This window comes from Myxocyprinus asiaticus, chromosome 8 (assembly GCF_019703515.2).
Source record: "Myxocyprinus asiaticus isolate MX2 ecotype Aquarium Trade chromosome 8, UBuf_Myxa_2, whole genome shotgun sequence".
Taxonomy (NCBI): domain Eukaryota; kingdom Metazoa; phylum Chordata; class Actinopteri; order Cypriniformes; family Catostomidae; genus Myxocyprinus; species Myxocyprinus asiaticus.
Window position 1 is genome coordinate 29,705,767 of NC_059351.1, and position 21,955 is coordinate 29,727,721.

Consider the following 21,955-nt stretch of genomic DNA (forward strand, 5'->3'; position numbering starts at 1 on the left):
TTCTGAAATGTGTGTACATTTCTCTCAAATTGCTATGCTGATAATATGGTTTGTAATGAAAAAACAAATATACATATACATTAAATTAGAAAAGAATGCAAAATAGAAGCATTTTCACTTGTGGTCTCAGACTTTTGGAACCTACTGTAAATACACACAACTGACTTAGATAGCACGAAGCAGGCCAACCTTAAATATCACGGGGCATTAACTACCAGCACCTCAAAAGCCAGGAGTGGTAGAGTTGTCACCGGATCACCTGATCACCTGAGATTGAGGTGGAGTATCCAATCACAACCCCTACTGGAATTTGAGTGACATAGTGGCAGATACAGAGAGTGTTTGATCAATGAACACTCCCTTCAGTCCTTCCTAAGACATGCAAGCACACACTCATGCACTGACAGATTGTGTAGAGTGTCCACTGAGCCCTTATAACTTACATCAATCCGTCTGCCCTTCAGTCCTATAAACACACACATACATGCACACACCATCTCCTCAAATACCCCCACCCACCCCTCCACTGTCAGAAAGATTACCAGCACATACCAGTCAGGTGCTTTCAACACTCTGAAAAACTTGCCACTGAATTTCAGCTCTCTTATCTCTCCTGTATGGCACAGCATGTTTTTCATACCTGTCTAAGCTTCCTGTGACTGCAGACTTCTCATTATCCCGCATCTCTTCCACAGGAAAACTTGGAGGACAGAGCCAAGTATGATATTTTATAATGTTTTGTTTCTTATTTAAAAAATGAGAGGGTGTGGAATGGAGAAAAAACTTAAGATAAGTCTACTACAAGCAGAACGGTGGGTTCTGTTGTTTAAGGATTACATTGTTGCTCTGATAAAGGCAAACATTTAGTTTTTTTGTCTGTAGTCATCTCTTGGTTATTAATCCATTTAGGAGGTCTTTACTGTTAATGTTATAATTTTTGGATTTTTGGTGATCTGTATGTGGTGGTGGGGGCGTGGTCAAAAGCCGGCTTGTGAATAGAGAGCGAGATCGGGAGATGAGAACGGTAAGGATCATCACCTGTCAATGATTGTCTCTAACAGTTGTTTGTCATTGCAGTGAGAGTTGGAGAAGGATTTAAGAGCGAGCCAGATGCCAGTGAGGGGAGAGAGAGAGCTACACACACAAACACCTAGAGACTGTGTTGTTTGAGTCTGCTGAAAACTGAGTGTTTGAGTGATAAAAAATAAAAATACCTTTTGAGTTGGATTTCGCCGTCTCCCACTTCCTCTTTTGTAAAAGAGCTACGATCTTTGTTACACTGGTGCCGAAACCAAGGAGGAAGAACGCCTCCATGGATGCTTCACCTCTGGAGGAAGTGTTCAAGACCCTCACCAGCATCCACCAGTCACAGAATCAGGCCCTCCTAGAGCTGTGCGTGGACCAGGAGCAGCGGTTCATTGCGCTTCTCCAGGCCCAAGCGGAGGACCGGCATTGGTTTGGGTCCCCGACAAAGGGAGTTCTCGTACGTATGAATCTCATAGAAAACCATATCGAAACAACCCCAGGGGTAGTGGTATGGAGTCGTCCCTACCGATTACCCGAGCACAAAAAAAAGTGGTTCGGGAAGAATTAAAGGCCATGCTATGTTAATAGAATAATCCCACAGTGACTGGGCCAGCCCGATGGGGCTGGTTCCGAAGAGCGATGGCTCGGTGCGGTTCTGTGTGGATTAATGAAAAGTCATCGTGGTGTCTAAATTTGACACTCATCCAATGCCTCGTAATGATGAACTCCTCGATCGGTTGGGCGTGGCTTGCTTTTATTCGACACTGGATTTTACAAAGGAATATTGGCAGATCCCCTTAACACCAATGTCCCGTGAGAAAACTGCCTTCTCCATACGTTTGGCACTTCCGTTAGGTTTGTTTGGGGCCCTGGCTATGTTTCAGTGCCTTATGGACCGAGTCCTCAGACTGCACTCTGTGTACGCCGCTGCCTATCTGGATGACCTCAATATATACAGTAATGATTGGCAGTGGCAAATGCAGCATTTGAGGGCTGTTCTGAAGTCGCTGTGATGGGCGGGACTCATGGCAAACCCCAAGACATGCACAATTGGATGGGTTGAGGTACGGTATCTGGGGTTCCACGGACAGGTGCGTCCCCAAATTGAGAAGACCACAGCGATTGCGGCCTGTCTGAGACCCAAGACCAAAAAGGAGGTGAGACAGTTCCTGGGGCTGGCTGGCTGGCTATTATAGAAGGTTTGTGCCTAATTACACAGACATCACCAGCCCACTGACTGATCTCACTAAAAAGGGGGCCCCAGACCGGTCAAGTAGTCGGAGCAGTGCCAAAAGGCTTTTATGCAGGTGAAAGCTGTGTTTTGTGCCGGGCTGTTGTTACATGCTACGGATTTTGCTCTCCCTTTTGTTTTACAGACCGACACGTCAGACAGGGGGTTGGAAGCCGTATTGTCCCAGGTGGTCAAGGGGGAGGAACGCCTGGTGCTGAACATCAGCCGGAAGCTTTTGATGAGAGAGGCAAGGTACAGCACCGTTGAGGAGTGTCTGGCCATCAAGTGGGCAGTCCTCACCCTTCGGTACTACCCCCTGGGATGGGCTTTCACCCTCTGTTCAGACCACGCCCCGCTAGAAGAGCTACGATCTTTGTTACACCGTATAATAGTGAGCCTGTGGAATATATGTGTGTGTGTGTATGTATTCTAAGGTGATTAACACATCAACAGTCCCAAACTGAGGCTGCAGAGTGATCATGTTTGTGTGTGTGTACAGATAATGCGGATGATATATGCCCGAAGAGGGACAGAAACGCCCCTGGAATGTGCCAATGTACTAATGGGTCCGACAGAACATTCTTAAAAGCATTCCAGATCATTCTGACCCGACCCAGCACAAATAAAAAAAGATCTCATTGCATATTTATATGTGAATGGTATATTAAACTCCTGAGGCTGTTTTATTTAAAACTCACTTCCAGATATCGCAGACTGCATTAGTCAGCTTTAGAATATTTATAATTTTATTTGCACTACACGTGTGGTCACTCTAATGGCAAGAGGTGAAGGAGTTTAGAGGATGGAGAGAAGAGGGGGTCAGAGAAATATGGTTCTGTAGGGTCCCCAAACAACCTTGTGGTTATCCCCCACCCAGATGGGGGTCATGGTGCAAGCTGGGGTCACATTTAAGCCCCTTGCCACACACACTCATGTACAGCTTTGCCTCTGTGACAGACTGATGATTAGTTCTCCAGGCTGGCTGTGGAAGAGAGGAGTACTGTTTCCATGATGCAATAGCTGACTTTTACAGTGACTTTTACAATTGCAGTGAGGCTGATGCACCATGGGATATCTGGAGCACTGGGGATGCCAGCAAACTATGTCATACCAAATACCAACCAAAACCACCAGGTAAGATTTATCATGTCAGATCTCAGTGTATCTCACCTTACAAACATCCTCCTCTTTCTTTAAAAAGAGTGCTTGATCAAAACAATAATGAAAAATGGTTTGAATCACCATGTGCTTTAATGGAAAAAGAATGCCTTTTCAATTGAAGAACATGAACGAAAAAAAGTTGGACTATCAAGGAGCTTTAAAGGAATTTTAACCAAAACTACCAGGTAACATTTATGATGGCAGATCTCATCGTATCTCACCAAACAAACTGCAGAGTAACTAACTAAAAATAGCATCGTTACTTATGTAACTAGGCCTACATTTTTTAGTAACGTGACAGTAGTTTGGCTATTTTCACAATAGTGTATTTTATTCAGTAACAAGCTACTTTTGCCAACGATCAGCAGTGTAGCCTAATACCTAAACCTCCCTCTCTGAAATAATTGGGAAGTAAAACATTTAAAGGAATATTCCAGGTTCAATACAAATTAAGCTCAATCGACAGCATTTGTGGCATAATGTTGATTACCACAAAAATGGATTCCAACTCGTCCCTCCTTTTCTTAAAAAGAAATTAAGCAAAAATCGAGGTTACAGTGAGGCACTCACAATGGAAGTGAATGGGACCAATTTTCTGAGGGTTTAAAGGCAGAAATTTTAAGCTTATAATTTTATAAAAGCACTTTAATTCTTCTGTTAAAACTTGTGTATTATTTGAGCTGTAAAGTTGTTTAAATCGTGATTTTTACAGTCATTTTAGGGTTTGTTGACATTACATCGTCATGGCAACGAGTTGTAAAACTGGCTATAACTTTACACAGAAAAGGTTATTAAGTGATTTTATCACACTAAAATCATGTTTACATGCATATCGTTTATGTCTTGTGGCTAAACTTTTGAAACAGTGAGTATTTTAAATTGGCCCCCATTCAATTCCATTGTACAGTGCTGTGGAAAAGTATTTGCCCCAACCCTGATTTCTTCTGTTTTTGTGTATATCTCATACTAAATTGTTTCAAAAATTCAAACAAAATCTAACACAAAACAAAGGCAATCTGGTTAAACACAAAATACAGTTTTTAAATGATAATGTTATTTATTGAAGCAAAAACGTTATCCAATACCAACTGGGCCTGTGTGAAAAAGTATTTGCCCTTAAGATACTAAATCCCCAAATTTTCGAAACTGCATTCATAATGGGGTTCAGCTGCACTAGACACACCCAGGCCAGATTACTGCCAGCCCTGTTCAATCAAATCAACACCTAAATAGAATTTTTTCAGCAGCATGAATTTGGCTAAAAGTGTCACCCAGTAGCACACTATGCCAAGGTCGAAAGAAATACATACAACAAGATTGAAATACATCAGTCTGTGAAGGGTTACAAAGTTATTTCAAAGGCTCTGAGACTCCAAAGAACCACAGTGAGAGCCATTATCTCCAAATTGAGAGAACTTGGCACAGTAGTGAACCTTCCAGAAGTGGCTGACCTTCCAAAATTCCTCCAAGAGCACAGCGATGACTCATCCAGGAAGTCACAAAAAAATCAAGGACAACATCCAAGGAACTGCAGGCCTATCTCGCATTAATAAAATGTCACTGTTCATGACTCCACTATCAGAAAGACACTGGCCAAAAATGCCATTCATGGAAGAGTGCCATGGCGAAAGCCATTGCTAGCCCAGAAGAACATTAAGACTTGTCTGAATTTTGCCAAAACACACCTTGATGATCCTCAAAACTTTTGGGTGAATGTTCTGTGGACTGATGAGTTGAAAGTGGAACTGTTTGGAAGACAGGGGTCCTGTTACATCTGGCGTAAATCAAACACAGAATTCCACAAAAAAAAACATCATACCTACAGTCAAGCATGGTGGTGGTAGAGTGATGGTGTGGGGATGCTTTGCTGCTTCAGGGTCAGGGTGACTTGCAATAATTGAGGAAAACATGAATTCTGCTCTCTACCAGAAAATCCTAAAGGAGAGCGTCCGGTCATCAGTCCATGAGTTGAAGCTCAAGCGCAACTGGATTATGCAGCAAGACAATGATCCAAAGCATAGGAGTAAGTCCACCTCTGAATGGCTCAAAATAAGCAAAATGAAAGTTTTGGAGTGGCCTAGTCAAAGTCCTGACATGAACCTGATTGAGATGATGGGGCAGGACCTTAATCGGGCAGTTCATGCTCGAAAACCCTCCAATGTGGTTGAACTAAAGCAGTTCTGCAAAGAAGAGTGCGCCAAAATTCCACCACAGCGTGGTGAAAGACTGATCTCCAGTTATCGGAAGCATTTGCTTGCAGTTGTTGCTGCTAAAGGTGGCACGACCAGCTATTAAGTTTAAGGGGGCAGTAGGTTTTTCACATGGGTGATATAGGTGTTGGATAACATTTTTGCTTCAGTAAAAAATACATATATATTTGAAAACTGTATTTTGTGTTTACACAGGTTGCCTTTGTTTTATGTTATATCTCGTTTGAAGATCTAAAACAATTTAGTATGAAAAGTACACAAAAACAAGAAATCAGGATGGGGGCAAATACTTTTCCACAGCACTGTAAGTACCTCACTGTAACACAGATTTTAAATTTTTTTTAAGGAAAAGGAGGGGCAAGTCAAATAATTTTTTGTGGTAATCAATATTATGCCACAAATGCTGTTCGACTGAGTTTAACTTGGGACTATTCATGTAAACAAACTAGTTAAAATAAACTATTCACCCATTCAGTTTTGAGTAGCATTGGGAAGTCCAATTCATTTCTATGAATCGGTTCGTTTGGACGGTTCATGTAAGCAAACTAGTTCAAAGAAACGATTCACTTGAACTTAAATACTGTGTCAGTTGCTGCTTTTTATCAATAGGCCTATGTTTTTGACTCACTTTTTTTTGTTTTCAAGAATATATATATATATATATATATATATATATATATATATATATATATATATATATATATATATATATATATATATAGATAGATAGATATATGTATTCTTGAAAACAAAAATTGTACTTGGTTTAAAATTTGTTGTATTTAGGCCTAATTTAAATTTAACCTAATCTACATTATAGACTAAATGAAACATTTTCTTCCTGAAATAGCTGAAATGTAGCTACCTTTTCTTAGTAACTTGTAGTGTACCTACTATCTAACTACTTATGTAGAAGGGTAGCTTGACTGTAGTTTAGTCATTATTCTAATGTTTTGGGATGCTGCCACAGTTTCAGGAGCTTTTCCAACAATGGTGCAATCATCCTCCTTTCTCTTAAATCAGTGTGTCTGAGTACAAAATTATTACTTTTTTTTTTCTGAAAAATGGTTTGAAACACCACGTGCTTCATTGCATAAAGAATGTTTTCTTTATCTATTGAAGCACATGAAAGTAAAAAAAAAAAAAAAAAGACTATGAACGAATCTAGGTAACCCAAGTAGCCTCCTACTAATGTTGAACTATCACGAAATATTTTAAGGCAGCAAACGAAGGGATTTGAGGCTGATATCTCTCTTAACTAGGACAGTAAGGGTGAGGTTAAGGTTGACAAGAAAAAGGCTGCATCAGGCTAAACCTAAGCATGGTAAAATAATTAGGCACAGCTTTGATGGGGACTAAACAAACATTACTGCTCTAAACACTGCCCTTTTTCCCTCTCCTCTCCGCAATGACTTTCCTCTGAATCGCTGGCCAACTGACTCCCTCTCTGCTTTCTCGCTTTGTTTAGCATGTAAGTACATGCATAGACACACACACACATACACACATACACACACACACACACACACACACACACATGCTCTGCCTCTCTCTTGCTCTTTTTCTCAGTAGAATCTCCAGAGATGTGTTGCAACTATTCTGGAGAAGCAGGTGAGTCAGAAAGCATATTTCGCAGCTTCTCTGACCTGTATATCCAATTTGGAATTGGCATATGAGATATATAGTCTACACTGTATTGCCATCAAAATAAAATGTTAACATTTTAAACTGATCTGGATAGCTACAAACTGGAGTCATTCTTGATGCCTCTGAAATTGAGCAGTTGAGGCCTGATACTCATTATCTAATGAGATACCTTAAATGCTCCAGCAGACCATCGGGTTTTGTAGATGTTGTGTTGAGAACAGTCTTGGGTGTCATCTGATTACAAAGTAAGTACTGTATTCCAATTACCTTTTTAGTCAACAAGTAGTGTGACACATTATATTTTAAATGATTGTAATCTGATTGCAATTACTGACTTTCAATTGACCCTTCGCTAAGCTCCGGCCCCCTTGTTTATGGCTGCTCACTCTGACGAGTTCTACAGAACTCCCCAGAGGAATGAATGGGAGATTGTTGTGAACGACGTGGTTTTTGGCTAAATATTCTCATAAACGGAATGGATAATATTACGTGGGATGGAATGAAGAGTGACATTGTAAAGCATATTTATCTGAAAATTTTTATAAAATAGTTAAATTACACAGTAGTCTGACTGAAAACGGTGCAGACTGTGAATCAGAATTGAGGCAAACGATCATCACAGTCACATTAAAAGAGAAAAGCATCACTTGATAGCAATTAAAACCTCATAACATTAGTGTAAGTGAAAAGAACTGCTTATAACATCTCATAACAGACTCACTTTGATGCTGTGAACTCTTTATTTACTATGTAAGTTTACATTGGAGGAAATGTAGATGTCTTCGCTAATGTTATACCTGATCATTTGGGAATGAGGAATGATACACTTTAATCCATAGTATGCTCTTCTCAATATTTAAAGAAAAAAAAGGTACCTTGTGTCAATATTACACATGACCCAACTTTTTGTCATTTTTTTTGGATCATTTCGATAAAAACCCACTTAAAACTACTCACACACCACTTTTTACTCATTGTAAAAAGGCAAACACTTGTCAGAGTAATGGTGGCGGGGCAACAAATGCTAAGACAGAATTGGTCGGAAACGCTTTTAAGGTGGGGCTTAGTGTAGGGTCAATTAAGGAAGTTTTAAGTACATTACTTGGGATACCCATATTTCTATTATTTATGTACAGTATAACACATTTAAAATATGAATTCATGGGCTTTTGTTCATGACCACACTAGGAAACAAACATCCTGTAATGTCTGTTAAGGATGAGTCTTAAGATCAGAATCTAACTGCATCTTTAGTTGAAGATATGCAAAACAAACATAGGAAGAACTGGAAAGACATACAGTAAATCAGAAAATAAAACACTACATCCATAAAGGACAAGAACTGACAAAGACACCGGTAACATGAAGGCATTATATACACACAAGTCTTAACGAGGTTAACAAGACTAATTAACAAAATACCAGGGAGCAATAAAGAGGAGTACAGAGACAGGACAAAAAACAAACTTCAAACTAAAATTCTTTAACCCTCCTAGCAACCTCTATTGGCTGCTAGGGAAAATGTCGCATATATATTACAGAGCCCTACCCCCCCCCAACAGCAACTAAAAAGAAAAGGGTGGGAACAGAAGGTGACCATGGGAGCTCAGGAGGGCAACCTGGAGACCATGGTGGTGCAGATGAATTAGGTTAGCAGCCAGGAGGCGAGGGATGACCAGGCAGATGGCCAGGAGGTGAGGGATGGGCAGGAGGCAAAGCAACAGGAGACCAGGGCGGACCAGGCGGATGACCAGGAGACCAGGGCGGACCAGGCGGATGGCCAGGAGACCACGTGGATGGGCAGGAGACCAGGGTGGACCAGGCGGATGGCCAGGAGACCAGGTGGATGGCCAGGAGACCAGGGCGGACCAGGCAGATGGCCAGGAGACCAGGGCGGACCAGACGGATGGCCTGGAGACCAGGGTGGACCAGGCGGATGGCCAGGAGACCAGGGCGGACCAGGTGGATGGCCAGGAGACCAGGGCGGACCAGGTGGATGGCCAGGAGACCGGTGTGGAACAGGAGACCAGGGTGGACCAGGCAGATGGCAAGGAGACCAGGGAAGACCAGGCGGAAGGCCAGGAGACTAGGCGGCTGGCCATGAGACCAGGGCGGACCAGGTGGATGGCCAGGAGACCGGTGTGGAATAAGAGGCCAGGGGGGAGCCAGCGGAGGACCCAGATACCGGCGTGGACCAAGAGACCAAGGCGGAGGACCCAAAGACCGGCGTGGACCAGGAGACCAAGGCGGAGGACCCAGAGACCAGTGTGGACCAGGAAACCAGGACAGAACAGACGGAGAACACAGAGACTGGCGTGGAACAGGAGGCCAGGGCGGAACCAGCGGAGCACAGAGAGACTGACGTGGACCAGGCGAGACAAGGCATGGAGCATGGCCTGGTGAGACAGGGCTTGGAGCATGGCTTGGAGAGATGGTATGTGGCTGGAATGGAGGCCTTGGAGGATTTAGCTGTGGCATCTCGTGGACCATGGCCAGTGTGGAGGCCATGATGGGGGATTCAGAGGTCAGGGAAACTGGAGAATCAGAGGCCGGGGCAACCAGGCACTCAGCGGTCAGTGCAACAGAGTACTTAGAGGTCTGGCCAATGGGAAACTCAGCTGTCTGGGTGACAGGTGATTCAAAGGGCCCAGAGGCCAGGGCAGCTGGGAATGCAGAGGGCTCAGAGGCCAGGGCAGCTGGAGACTCAGAGGGCAAGGCAATAGAGAGCATAGCGCTAAGGGACTCAGAGCTGGGCATTAGGGGGCTTAGAGAACAAAGCACTAGGGGACTTTGTGAGCAAGACATCAAAGAGCAATACAATAGGGGATTCTGGGAGCAAGGTACTAGAGGGCTCAGAGAGCAAGGCATAAAAATCAAGGCACTGGAGGACTCAGATGGCAAGGTACCAGAAAGTATGGCGCTAGGAGACTCATGGAGCAAAGCACTAGAGAGCAAGACGCTCAGGGACTCAAGAAGCAAAGCACTGGAGAGCAAGACGCAGGCTTGTGGTCCATGGCAGGCGTGGACGCAGGCTCGTGGTCCGTGGCAGGTGATGTAGAGGGTGTGGTCAGATGGTCCACTGAGGTGGAGAGCCACTGAGGTTGAGACCACCGTGACCACCAGAGTTGGGACCACTGAGGTTGAGACCACCAGGACAACCAGAGTTGGGATCACTGAGGTTAAGACCACCAGGACCACCGGAGCAGGGACCAACGAGGTTGAGACCAGCGGGACAACCGGAGCTGGGGGCTTTTTCCTCCTCCTCCTCTTAGAGCCTGTCATCTCCAGTGAGAGAACACTAGTTGTTGCAGTGGGGTTACTGCCATAACCCACTGTGTAGGAGGAAAATGTGAGCTTCAAAGCACAGTCTATAAAGTCCACCAAAGAGACTTCATATTTACCTCTGGTTAGACTCCGGCTCATTAAGTGCAAACCTGTAAAGTTCCTTCAGTTCCACATCCCCCAGTTAACGCAACTCACCAGGGCACAGAAAAGTTCTGTGTACTCCTCGATGGTGACCGTGTCCTGACAAAGAGACAAAAGTTCTAACGCCGCTAGATCCATTTTATAGGTCAGTTCTTCTGTAATGTCTGATAGGGATGAGGCATAAGTTCAGGATCTATATGTAGCTTTCAGTGTAGGTATGCAAAACAAACACTGGAAGAACTGGAAAGCCACAAACACAGGATATGCAGGAAATCAGAAAATAATTCACTTCATCCATAAAGGACAAGAACTGACAAAGACACAGGTAACATGAGGGCATTATATACACAAAATCTAGTTAAAGATAATGAAGGCATGTTTTCCAAAGTTTTTCACTAAATGAACACAAGGAAGAATGGTATTTAATTTAAAATATTGTACACCAAATATAGTTGATATGCACCAAATAAAATACAGTAATAAAAAGGCAATATACACCTACATATATATTTTACAAAAAATTTTTGTGAATGAACAGGGTGTGCAAAAACTGAAATTACTTTCATTTACATTTATGCATTTGGCTGAAGCTTTTATCCAAAGGGACTTACAGTGCCCTTATTACAGGGACAATTCCCCTGGAGCAACCTGGAGTTAAGTGCCTTGCTCAAGGACACAATGGTGGTGGCTGTGGGGATTGAACCAACAACTGAACCACCACCACTCTACTTATATTATTGAACCCAGCTGAATATTATTTATTGTTGTTATATTATTGTAAATATATAATACGATACTAAAGGATTTGTTATATAAAATAGTAAAGATTTCTGTTGTATTCATGGCCATGCCCACTGACTTTGCGCGTATGACATAAGGCATAGTGCTCTTAAAATAGGCCCCCATTTGTTAATATTTGTCTATTTCCATTTCTGTGATAACTGGAAATATAAACCATATTTTACATTTGCTGAGCTGAAAAACAAACGTTTCTTTTAAAAAGTATTTTAGAAAGTAACTTATAAGTAAGGGGATTAGTAATGTTATTACTTTTCCGATTAAGAAATCACATTTCTAATCACATTCCAATTGTAATCTGATTACAATTTTAGAGAAATAATCAGTAATTTGTAGTAGATTTTTTTTTGGAGTAAATTGCCAGAACTGGTTGTGAATGTACAGTAGTCATTACAGTAAAACAGGGAAGTTTCCTATTTTTCTAGACTTCAATGTATTTTACATCAGCTGTCACACAATCCTGAAGGATCAGTAGAGCTCTGATTCAAATTTCCAATCAATCACCACATGTCTCTCACCACTGAGACTATTCTGACCAAAAAAGGGGTATTTGAAAGTCCAAATATTAGGCTTTCTGTCTTGTTTCTTTGGATGTAAGATGATACAGCAGGTAGTGACAGGGTAGAATTGACCCTCTCCAGAGCGAATTCCATAGTGGGAGGTAACACCCCCATGTAGCTCTTAAGAAGATTTCAGCCCTCTCCCCATTACTTTTGGAAGGATGACAATTTAGCAGGCCCAGAGCCTTATACATTTGTATTCAGACCATTTACACATACTGTATATAAGCCTCCCAAGATGTTTAAGCAAATGGGATTTCCACCACCTTTTCTTACCAAAAAAGCTCTTTCTGGAAGGGCTTTCAAAAAAGTTTCTTTGCTTAGAAACATAATCACACAAGAGGGCCCAATCGATGATGCACCTGGGACAAAAAAGTTTAGGATTTAAAAAATAATTTCAATCTCATCTTTCAGAGCCCTAAAGCTGTTTTAGCTGCAGCGAAAGACAGTGAGTGAGAGAGAGAGAGAGAGAGAGAGAGAGAGAGAGAGAGGTTGGAGGTTATATCTGTAAAAGCAGAGATGGGAGGGAGATGAAGAGAGTGACAGAGAAATGGAGAGGTGAGAGAACTGTTGAATGAGAGAGAGAGAGAGAGAGAGAGAGAGAGAGAGAGAGAGAGAAAGTGCTGGAAAGAGGCAGAAAAAGAGAGTCCCCGAGGTCCATTGAATTTCCTTTCTTTCTTCATGTCCCTTTTTCAAGCCTCTTTCCCTCCCAGGTCTACACAGCTGTTTGGACACCAGGGACCACTTTTCTGCACCCAGATGAAAAAGAGAAAGACTCAAAGCAAACTTGCAGGTAGGCCTGCAAAATCAATCGCTCTATCTAGCCCAGAACAGAAAAACAGAAGAAAGTGGGAGCACTAGGCAAAAAAGTGAATGTGAGTGTGTATTTGCTCTTGTGTGTGTTTGTGCATGAGGAAGACCACATGCACTCCCAATACCAGGAATGATATCTGCTTTTATTGACTTTGTTAAACCATTCTCAATGCTACATCCTATGTGTTTACAAGACAGTAAATCAGATCTCATTCAGGGGAGTGGATCATCCAAGACAAGGGGAAAATCCCTTGATAGAGAGCAGTGTAAAACCTGTAGCCAGGAGGATCCTCAACCAAGACTATCCTGAAAATTGGCTGGACTAAAAGATTTCCTTTCCTGGCATGAAAGGAAAAGTAAGAAAATAAAAACATGACTGCATTGAACTAAACAAAATATTGGCACCTTCAGTCTAGTAATGTCAATAGAGCGCAACGGTCTGGTTCCAGAAGTAAAAATCCCATTAATTTTTTCCCATAAGGGAATGGATTATTAACAATAACTTGTAAACCTTTAAAGATAAATCTACCGTGAGGTCTGAGGTCATTAATTGTCGGTATGTGCTTCTACTGAAGCCATTAGTCCATGGTATTTCAGCTTAATTTCTTACAAATTGTGTTTAATAGCTGAATTCCTGGTAAAGAACTACATTATCCATGATCCAGCAGATGAAGATCCACCACTCAGATGATCGCAGCAAACAAATTGCAGCAAAATGACATACTGTGTCACACAGTTCATTGACCTTATTAATGCTTGTGCCATCTTTGATTTTTAATGGGAATGACAAAAAGGCTCTGAGGGATAGACTTACAGTCTCTTCAATGGGCTGTACTGCAGTTTAAAGTTTTGGATTATTCCACTGACAAAACATTGATAAAAAAAATATCTGTCCAAGAACATTCAGTTTACAAAGAACTCCAGACAGCATGATTTGTGAAAAATCAGATGTGATCTAGGAGCTTTATACAGCTTTATACCATTTGTACCATTGGAGAGATGGTAAATCTATCCCTCACAGCCTCGTTGTCATTCCCATTAAAAATCACGAATGGTGCTAGCAAAAATAAGGTGTATTAGCTCAATAAGCTGTTAAGTACACAGTCTTGGAACTTTGTCTTTTGGTCAGATTTTCAAATACTTTTTTGCTTAAAATTAAAGTTTGTAATGTTGCAATTGACCTCAGAACTGGTTGGTTTGGTTCATGGCCAAACACTTCCGGAATCAAGACTGCAGCTAAAGTGAACGGCACTGTAGGCTCTATAAACACTTCCCTCAATAGCCAATCCTGCAATTTTTATTTTTAATAGCATTGTTGTGAGAATAAAACACAGGTGGCCTATTATTCTCTCTTTTTCTCTCACTGCACCTCACCTTACTCAGAACTGAAGTTGCCATTTGTGGAAGGGCTGTTTGAAGACAGTTCCCATATATTTTCTCACGCTGAAAGCATTAACACATGTCTGCTTCAGAACCAGGCAGTTATAATACAATTACAGCTGAACTTGAGTAATACACTGGGATGTGCTTTAAAATGGTCTCTGACAGCATGTATCATCCAAAAGTTACTGGATGACACCTGCAATCTACTTCCAACTTTGTTTCCACATTTAAGACACATTCCGGTTTCTTTCACCTTTTCCTCCATGATGTCTACCTTTCCACCACTTTCTTTCTCTGTCTTTCTCTGTCTCACAGTAGTGTGTATTTTTACGCTTGGCATCAATTGGAGTGAATAATACAGTACTAAATGGAGTGGGCTCATATTAGCTGCTTCAGACATTTACTCATTCCACTCTTCCTCTAAGAATAAACCAGAGATCCTTGTGCCAAGGCTCTTGTTTCACCCTCTTTTTCTCTCTTTCATTTTGCTGCTTCCATTTAGAAGGACAAGGACAATGTCTGGAAGAGTATCAACCCCTCAATGACCAGACTAACAGATGGAAGACTTAGACCAGACCTTTTTAAGCAAGAGCAGTGATACAACAGTGGAGGAGAGAAAGAAAAGGAGGAAAAAATGTTTCACATGGCTGTGAAATTGAAATGCACCCTCTGGTTCCCAAAAACTTTACAAAAGCATGATTCCTGGTAAACCACTGTAGAATTAATTTGGCTGATTGACCACAAAGAGTTAGCGGGAACAAGAAAGAAGACTAGCTACTCAAAATTTGTCATCCTGAACAGATGACATTATTGAAAGGGTGTCTAAGGACAATGAAAAAAGACAGGGCCAAATAAAGGAGACAATGTTTTCTGTTATGTACTGTATGATATTGTGAATAAATTGTGGTTCATACAGAATCAGTAATGCTCAAAACAGACAATCTCTCACAGAAGTACATGGATAGAAGTTATATACTAAGGGAAGGAAGATAACAATGAAAGCAATACAAAAATGCTAAAACAGTTGTGAATACAGTGCAGAAAGTACTTGATCAGGCTCCTAAAGATGCATCAAATTCATGAATAGGCCTCTAGGAAATGGAAAAAGAATTTGATTGTGCCGCCAACTGGTAGGAAATGGGGTGTTAGTTATGAAGTTGGCTATTTGAGTGATTTTTTGTTTAACAATATATCATTATATCAGTTTTCATAAATACAAGGAAAGGTAAGATTTTGATAAAGCAGTGTAACAGATGATATAAGTCTAGTACAAATTGTTTTTCTCAGAAAAGTTATGATCAGGATAATTACAGCTATAAAGCAGGTTGAAACGAGACTATGTCATATTTCTGCCTTATAATATCTAATGCATGTTGGATGACTGCTAAACACAGATGAAATTGATATAAATCAGTCAAAGCATCTGTCATCTGTGTCCATTAAATACTTTTGCCAAGTAAAAAAGCTGAATGATGGTACTAAACTGTGTTGCCAGTTAGGGGAATTTGTAACCAAATTTAGTGATGGTTGCTGCGACTTCTTGTGATGTTTTGCGACAAGGAGCTAATTTGGCTTTATTTAAATATACTTGGGATTTTTATGAATTAATTATTAAACACACGTAAAGTCATACTATATAATAAGAAGTCAGATGTAACAAAATATTTATTGACCACCAAGCACATTGCGAGTGCAAAACCCATTTTTTGATCAGAGGCAGGTATGTATGACCTCAATTGCATCAACTAGGAATTTGTCTGTTGCTGAAACTGAATGTACTTAGCCATTTACATTGCTCGATCGATCAATTTCCACTTAGAAGATTTATGTAAAGTCTGTATTAAAGATGTTGCTGCTGTCAAATTACACAGGACCAAATGCACTGGCTTGATAAAAAAAAAAAAAAATAAAAAATAAAAATGTGATTGGCCCACACGTTATCTGTTAACTTGTTTTGTGCCCATTTTATGTGCTTTCTATAATATATGTAGGCCTATATATAGAGTGTTTTGTTATTTTGTGGTTTTGGAGATTTTCACAGGGAGGAGTTCGGCAAAACTGGTACTAAATTACACCATAAAATTGAAAACCTGCTCATTCATTCCCTACAGTTTCTTTGCTCACAAATAAGCATATTCTAAACATGATCTCAAATGAGCACTCTCACTTGACCTGAAAATACTTGATTTAGGTAACATCATATTAAAATCCAAGACATGGCCTGGACAAAAGTTTCAAACACACAAATTCAGTGTAATATCTGAGATAAGACCTCGCTAACTAGCACACTGAATCATTCCAGGTGGCAAAATAACTCATAGCCATCTCCCTCTGGAACTAATCATTCAGGTACATTCTCACCCTCTAAGCCAGCACACAGACTGATATGAGTGATTTATGGGACTGAATTAAACCAATACGATAATGACATTTTCTATGCTGCTTGGCAGCTGATTTGTCGCTCCTATGTGTGCTCAAAGGTGTGAAAGTGATTCTTTTGAGCCATGCATGGGAATTATTTTGGACTTATGGTTTCATCTGAGATTGGTGGTGCTTGCAATGTTCTGGTCATTGCGGCACATGAGTGTATTGAAAGCAAGAATAAAGCCTTTATTTGCTAGAATGTGAAGCAATATTCTGGAATTCCTTACCCTAGCAAGTTCCCATCACTTCTCAGAAAGTAGACGAGATGGTAATAGGTCTGCTGTTGCAGTGCAACACGTGGTAGATGAAAGTGTCTTGCACTCAAGGGCACTATGGTGGTTGGCCAAACAGGGATGCAGCAGCAGACTTGACTACTGTCAGCAGTGGAGAGTGAATCGTAAAGAGTCTGAGAAGTCAACAGATAATGTGGGCAGTGATGCATTAGAAAATACAAGATGCACAGACATGTTCCTGTCCACTGATGCAGGGTCACCACAGCTTCAGGTCAGCATTGCATTAAGACAAGATGAATTTCTTCCACACCAGCAAGGGGAGCATGATATGCCCTTGACATGATACATTATCAGTGTAAAAAAACCATGTAATATATTCCCTGTAATATCTGAACTAATTAGATATATTGTTTTCCGGTGGACTGAATGTATCAAACAACCAAGCTGGAAGGATTATTTGACAGCACATGTCTAGCCATTAGATGTTAAAACCAATATTAAGTCAGTACCTTCGTGCACCATATATTACTCACACATGTAGTGTGTGGATGAAAAAAAAAAATGAAAAATGGGGTCACCACGAAGGCGCAGTGAAACAAAGTCTTACAGGCAACCAGGGAATAGCCTAATGTAGCTGTATATGTTCATGAGTGGATACCAGAATCTTAGCTATTTTCCACTTTTCCTTGTGGGAGATTTCTGAAAAATTCCTATTAGGGGTTGGGTTTTAAATTTCTTTAGTTTAAGTTGGCTGGAAGATGTCCTTAAACCAATTATGACAATGATGAAGGCTAATAAAATCTATTTTGATGAAAACTGTTTTCATATTCTAAGACAGTCATGATTTCAGCATGTTTTGTGGGTAATGTTTCCTATTACAAAAGCATGCTTAATTTGAATGAGGAAGAGGCAATGTAACATCATAGATAGTTTGTTATAAAAGCTGTTATAAAGTATAATATGACTGTTTTATAATTATATATTTACCATGGTAACCAAACTTTACACCAATAAACAAAGTTACTAAAATTATTGTTACTACGACTAAAACCCTAATTAATCTCATTCAAGCAGTAGAAGAATCTTTTAAAGTCTTCTTCATGTTGGTTATTTTTTAATGACATTGGTGGCTAATGCTATGTTAGCACAGTTTCATTAGTAACTTTAGTAAAAAAAACTATGGAAATTAATATGGTTGTTAAACTTTTTACTAAAATTTACCGCAAGGTTGTATTTGTTAACATTAACTACATTAGTTAACATGAACTAACATGATCTAAAAATTAACAATTATATTTTAAGAAAATAACATTACCAAAGAGTAAGAAATGCAGTAATAATATATTGTTTATTGTTAGATTATGATACCTAATGCATTTGCTAATGTAAAAAAAAAAAAAAAAAAAAAAAAAGAACCTTACTGTAAAGTGTTACCAACTTTTTAAAGTATAAGTTACAGTTTTTTTTATCGATATAGCCTTTCATCTTTTATCAAAGTTTGAAAAGCAAATAAACCCAAGCAAACGAGCAAAATAAAAAAATATTAAATAAATAAATAAATGTAAACTTTTTTGTTGGTCATGAACTTATGACTATTTAAAGACTAATCTGGTTCATTGGGTGTGACTGTGAGAGTATCCTGCCCTGTATAAACTGCTGTAGACTAATGTTGTATGATGGCTTTTTCTGCTATGGGATGAAAATAGTATCAGAATTAGTCACAAATGCATAAACACTTATCCATCAATTCGATAAATGTCATATATGCATCTTACTATCCACACACAAATGACTTTCAACTTGTGTCTGTGAAATTCAGAATTAAATGAATGTTCAGCGATTTGTACAAATAGAGACATATTTGTGAATACAAATGTTCCCTTTTGTATAAATGTAATTTCTGTTTTATTTCTTTGAATTTTGAGACTTTTGTTTAGCTGTTTTTATCATGGCCAATCCACACACAAACAACTACCAATGAATAAGTCCTAAATTCATCCATATGTGTGGGCACATCTACCCACCAGTTTGGGACAAATTCACAAATGTGTGTTTTTAGCCTTAAACAAATGTCTTTTTACTTGTGTCTGTGTAATTTATTATTAAATGAATGTGCACCTATTTGTACAAATAGAGACATATTTGTGAATACAAATGTTCCCTTTTGTATAAATGTAACACAATTTGTGTGTCTAACTAAAGGAAGATGTTCCAAATTAAACACAAAATGGCCTTGTGAAGCATTCAGCGTGTTTTTGTGGATCAAGTGACACGTGCATTCATTAACATATCACAGTTTGTGTTTGGAACCAAATTAAGATGTTCCAAAATGAAACACAAAATGGCCTTGTGAAGCACTGAATGTGCATTTGTGGATCAAGTGATGCGCGCATTCATTTATATGTTTTTGTGTCTATTCTGTTTTATTTATTTGAATTTTGAGACTTTTGTTTAGTTGTTTTTTACCATGGCCAATGCACACACAAACAACTACCAATGAATAAGTCCTAAATTCATTCATAAATATGGGCACATCTACCCATCAATTTGGGAAAACTTCACAAATGCGTGTTAGCCTTAAACAAATGTCTTTTTACTTGTGTCTGTGTTATTTATTATTAAATGAATGTCCAGCTATTTGTACAAATAGATACGTATTTGTGAATATAAATGTTCCCTTTTGTATAAATAAATCAAAGATTGTGGCAAGGATATTTTCGTAAACTAAAACTGAATCAAAATTAAAACTATCAATTAAAATCATTTTCGTAAACTGAAATAAAATAAATATTTTAAAATAAATGAAAAACTAAAACTAAATGAAACTAACAGCAGTTATTAAAAACTAACTGAAATAAAATAAAAAAGATCAAAAATAAATTATCGTGTTTGTAATCAATGAGCTCTCATCACATGATGGGAAAATCTGATTTGTGTGTGTGTTTGAGATGTGTTCATCTTCAGGGTGGCAGACACTATTGGGCTGTTTAGTTGAACACCTGCAGGTGGCATTGTTGCGTGTAATGCACACGAGGTTAGCTGATACTGAAAGACATATGAAGATGACTCGGACATGAATTATGGCTGGTAGGAAATCTTTATTTAAAAACAAGTATAAAAAAATGTTTCACGATCTTCCTATTTTCAGGTCCTACTGTGACGAAGGCTGGCATACTGTGGTAACTGGTGCAATACTATGGCAAAGGCGCTAGCATTAGCATTTGCGCATGTAAACATTACAAATACTGTAATTACACATAATCTAATGCAAATATCTTTCAATAATCATCGAGTTGTTGTAACAGCTTCTTTTACTGATTTCATGTGGAATCCATTCATAGAATGAAGCAGAAAGCATAATATATCTAGAATATGCACACTTGGATGTGCACACTTTTTTCTTCATGTTGGTATTTGGATCATTTCTGCACTATAGCGGCCTCTGCTTCCTGGTTTAATGGATAACATACTATATTCAGTCCCACCAGGATTTCGCAGCACTTTTTCCTGATTTTTGCAGCCCAAATTGACTTAATTTGATGCAGCTTTTCTAAAATTGTGCGATGCAATTTGCAGCATTTTTTGGGGGTTGTTTTGCAGTGAAAACTCACAAATCATCATTATACACCCCTGTAATTGTGTTAATTACATTGTAAATGCAATTACATGTAAATATTTTAGTGCACAATAACTTAATATGCTGTAAGCAGGCAAAAAAGAAAAAAAAGAAAAGAAAGATAAAGAGAGAAAAAAAGAATCTCACACACACACACACACACACACACACACACACACACACACACACACACATACATACATTTAGGTGAATCCTGTGGATATCAGAAGACCCTTAATTATTTTTTATTAAAATGTTCTGCCTCAGACAATGCAAGAAAACTTAAGGTTAAATAGACATGCAATATATCTGCTAACTAAAAACACAAATGAGGATTCAATAATTATGCCTGTTGCAATTATTACATTGTCTGATTTATGGCCATACAAATAAATACAATTAGAGTTCATATATTTGAGAATTTATATACAAATTTAAATTCTACAAGTGTTTAAAAAAAGTTACATGTATGAAAATGACATTTTTTATATATTTTTAAATATATGTTGCATACATGTATGTATGTGATCAGTAAAAAAATTTATAAACCTTTATTTTCAGCAAAGTGTTCAGCATATATTGCTATTTTTAGATTCGTAGCCTCTGTATTAAGCAATTCAAATTCAGCATGGGTACAATTCTTAATGTTGTAGTATCCAATAGGGCTGGGCAGAATGCGATATACACTGGCCGCCAAAGGTTTTGAATAATGTACAGATTTTGTTCTTATGGAAAGAAATTGGTACTTATATTCACCAAAGTGGACTTCAGCTGATCACAACGAATAGTCAGGACATTAATAGCTTGAAAAATTACTATTACAATTTACTATTTCAAAGAGTTCTCATAAAAAATCCTCCACGTGCAGCAATGACAGCTTTGCAGATCCTTGGCATTCTAGCTGTAAGTTTGTCCAGATACTCAGGTGACATTTCACCCCACACTTTCTATAGCACTTGCCATAGATGTGGCTGTCTTATCAGGCACTTCTCACGCACCTTATAGTCTAGCTGATCCCACAAACGCTCAATGGGGTTACAATTCATAACACTCTTTTCCAATTATCTGTTGTCCAATGTCTGTGTTTCTTTGCCCACTCGAACCTTTTCTTTTTGTTTTTCTGTTTCAAAAGTGGCTTTTTCTTTGCAATTCTTCCCATAAGCCTGCACCCCTGAGTATTTTCTTTAATGTTGTACATGAAACTGGTGTTGAGCGGGTAGAATTCAATGAAGCTGTCAGCTGAGGACATGTGAGGCATCTATTTCTCAAACTAGAGACTCTGATGTTCTCTTGTTTAGTTGTATATCTGGCCTTCCACATCTCTTTCTGTCCTTGTTAGAGCCAGTTGTCCTTTGTCTTTGAAGACTGTAGTGTACACCTTTGTATGAAATCTTCAGTTTTTTGGCATTTTCAAGCATTATATAGCC

The 21,955-nt window shown here is 39.3% G+C and overlaps 1 protein-coding gene across 1 annotated transcript in view; it reads left to right on the forward strand.

Moving 5' to 3' along the window:
• The window catches only part of LOC127444929 (solute carrier family 2, facilitated glucose transporter member 5-like), a 47,555-nt gene extending 31,375 nt beyond the window's left edge, over nt 1-16,180 (forward strand). The window contains exons 13-14 of the mRNA XM_051704595.1: nt 12,773-12,852; nt 14,758-16,180. Coding sequence (XP_051560555.1) covers nt 12,773-12,852; nt 14,758-14,825 — 148 coding nt within the window. The 3' untranslated portion in view covers nt 14,826-16,180. The remainder of the gene's footprint in view (nt 1-12,772; nt 12,853-14,757) is intronic.
• Nucleotides 16,181-21,955: the final 5,775 nt, after the last annotated feature.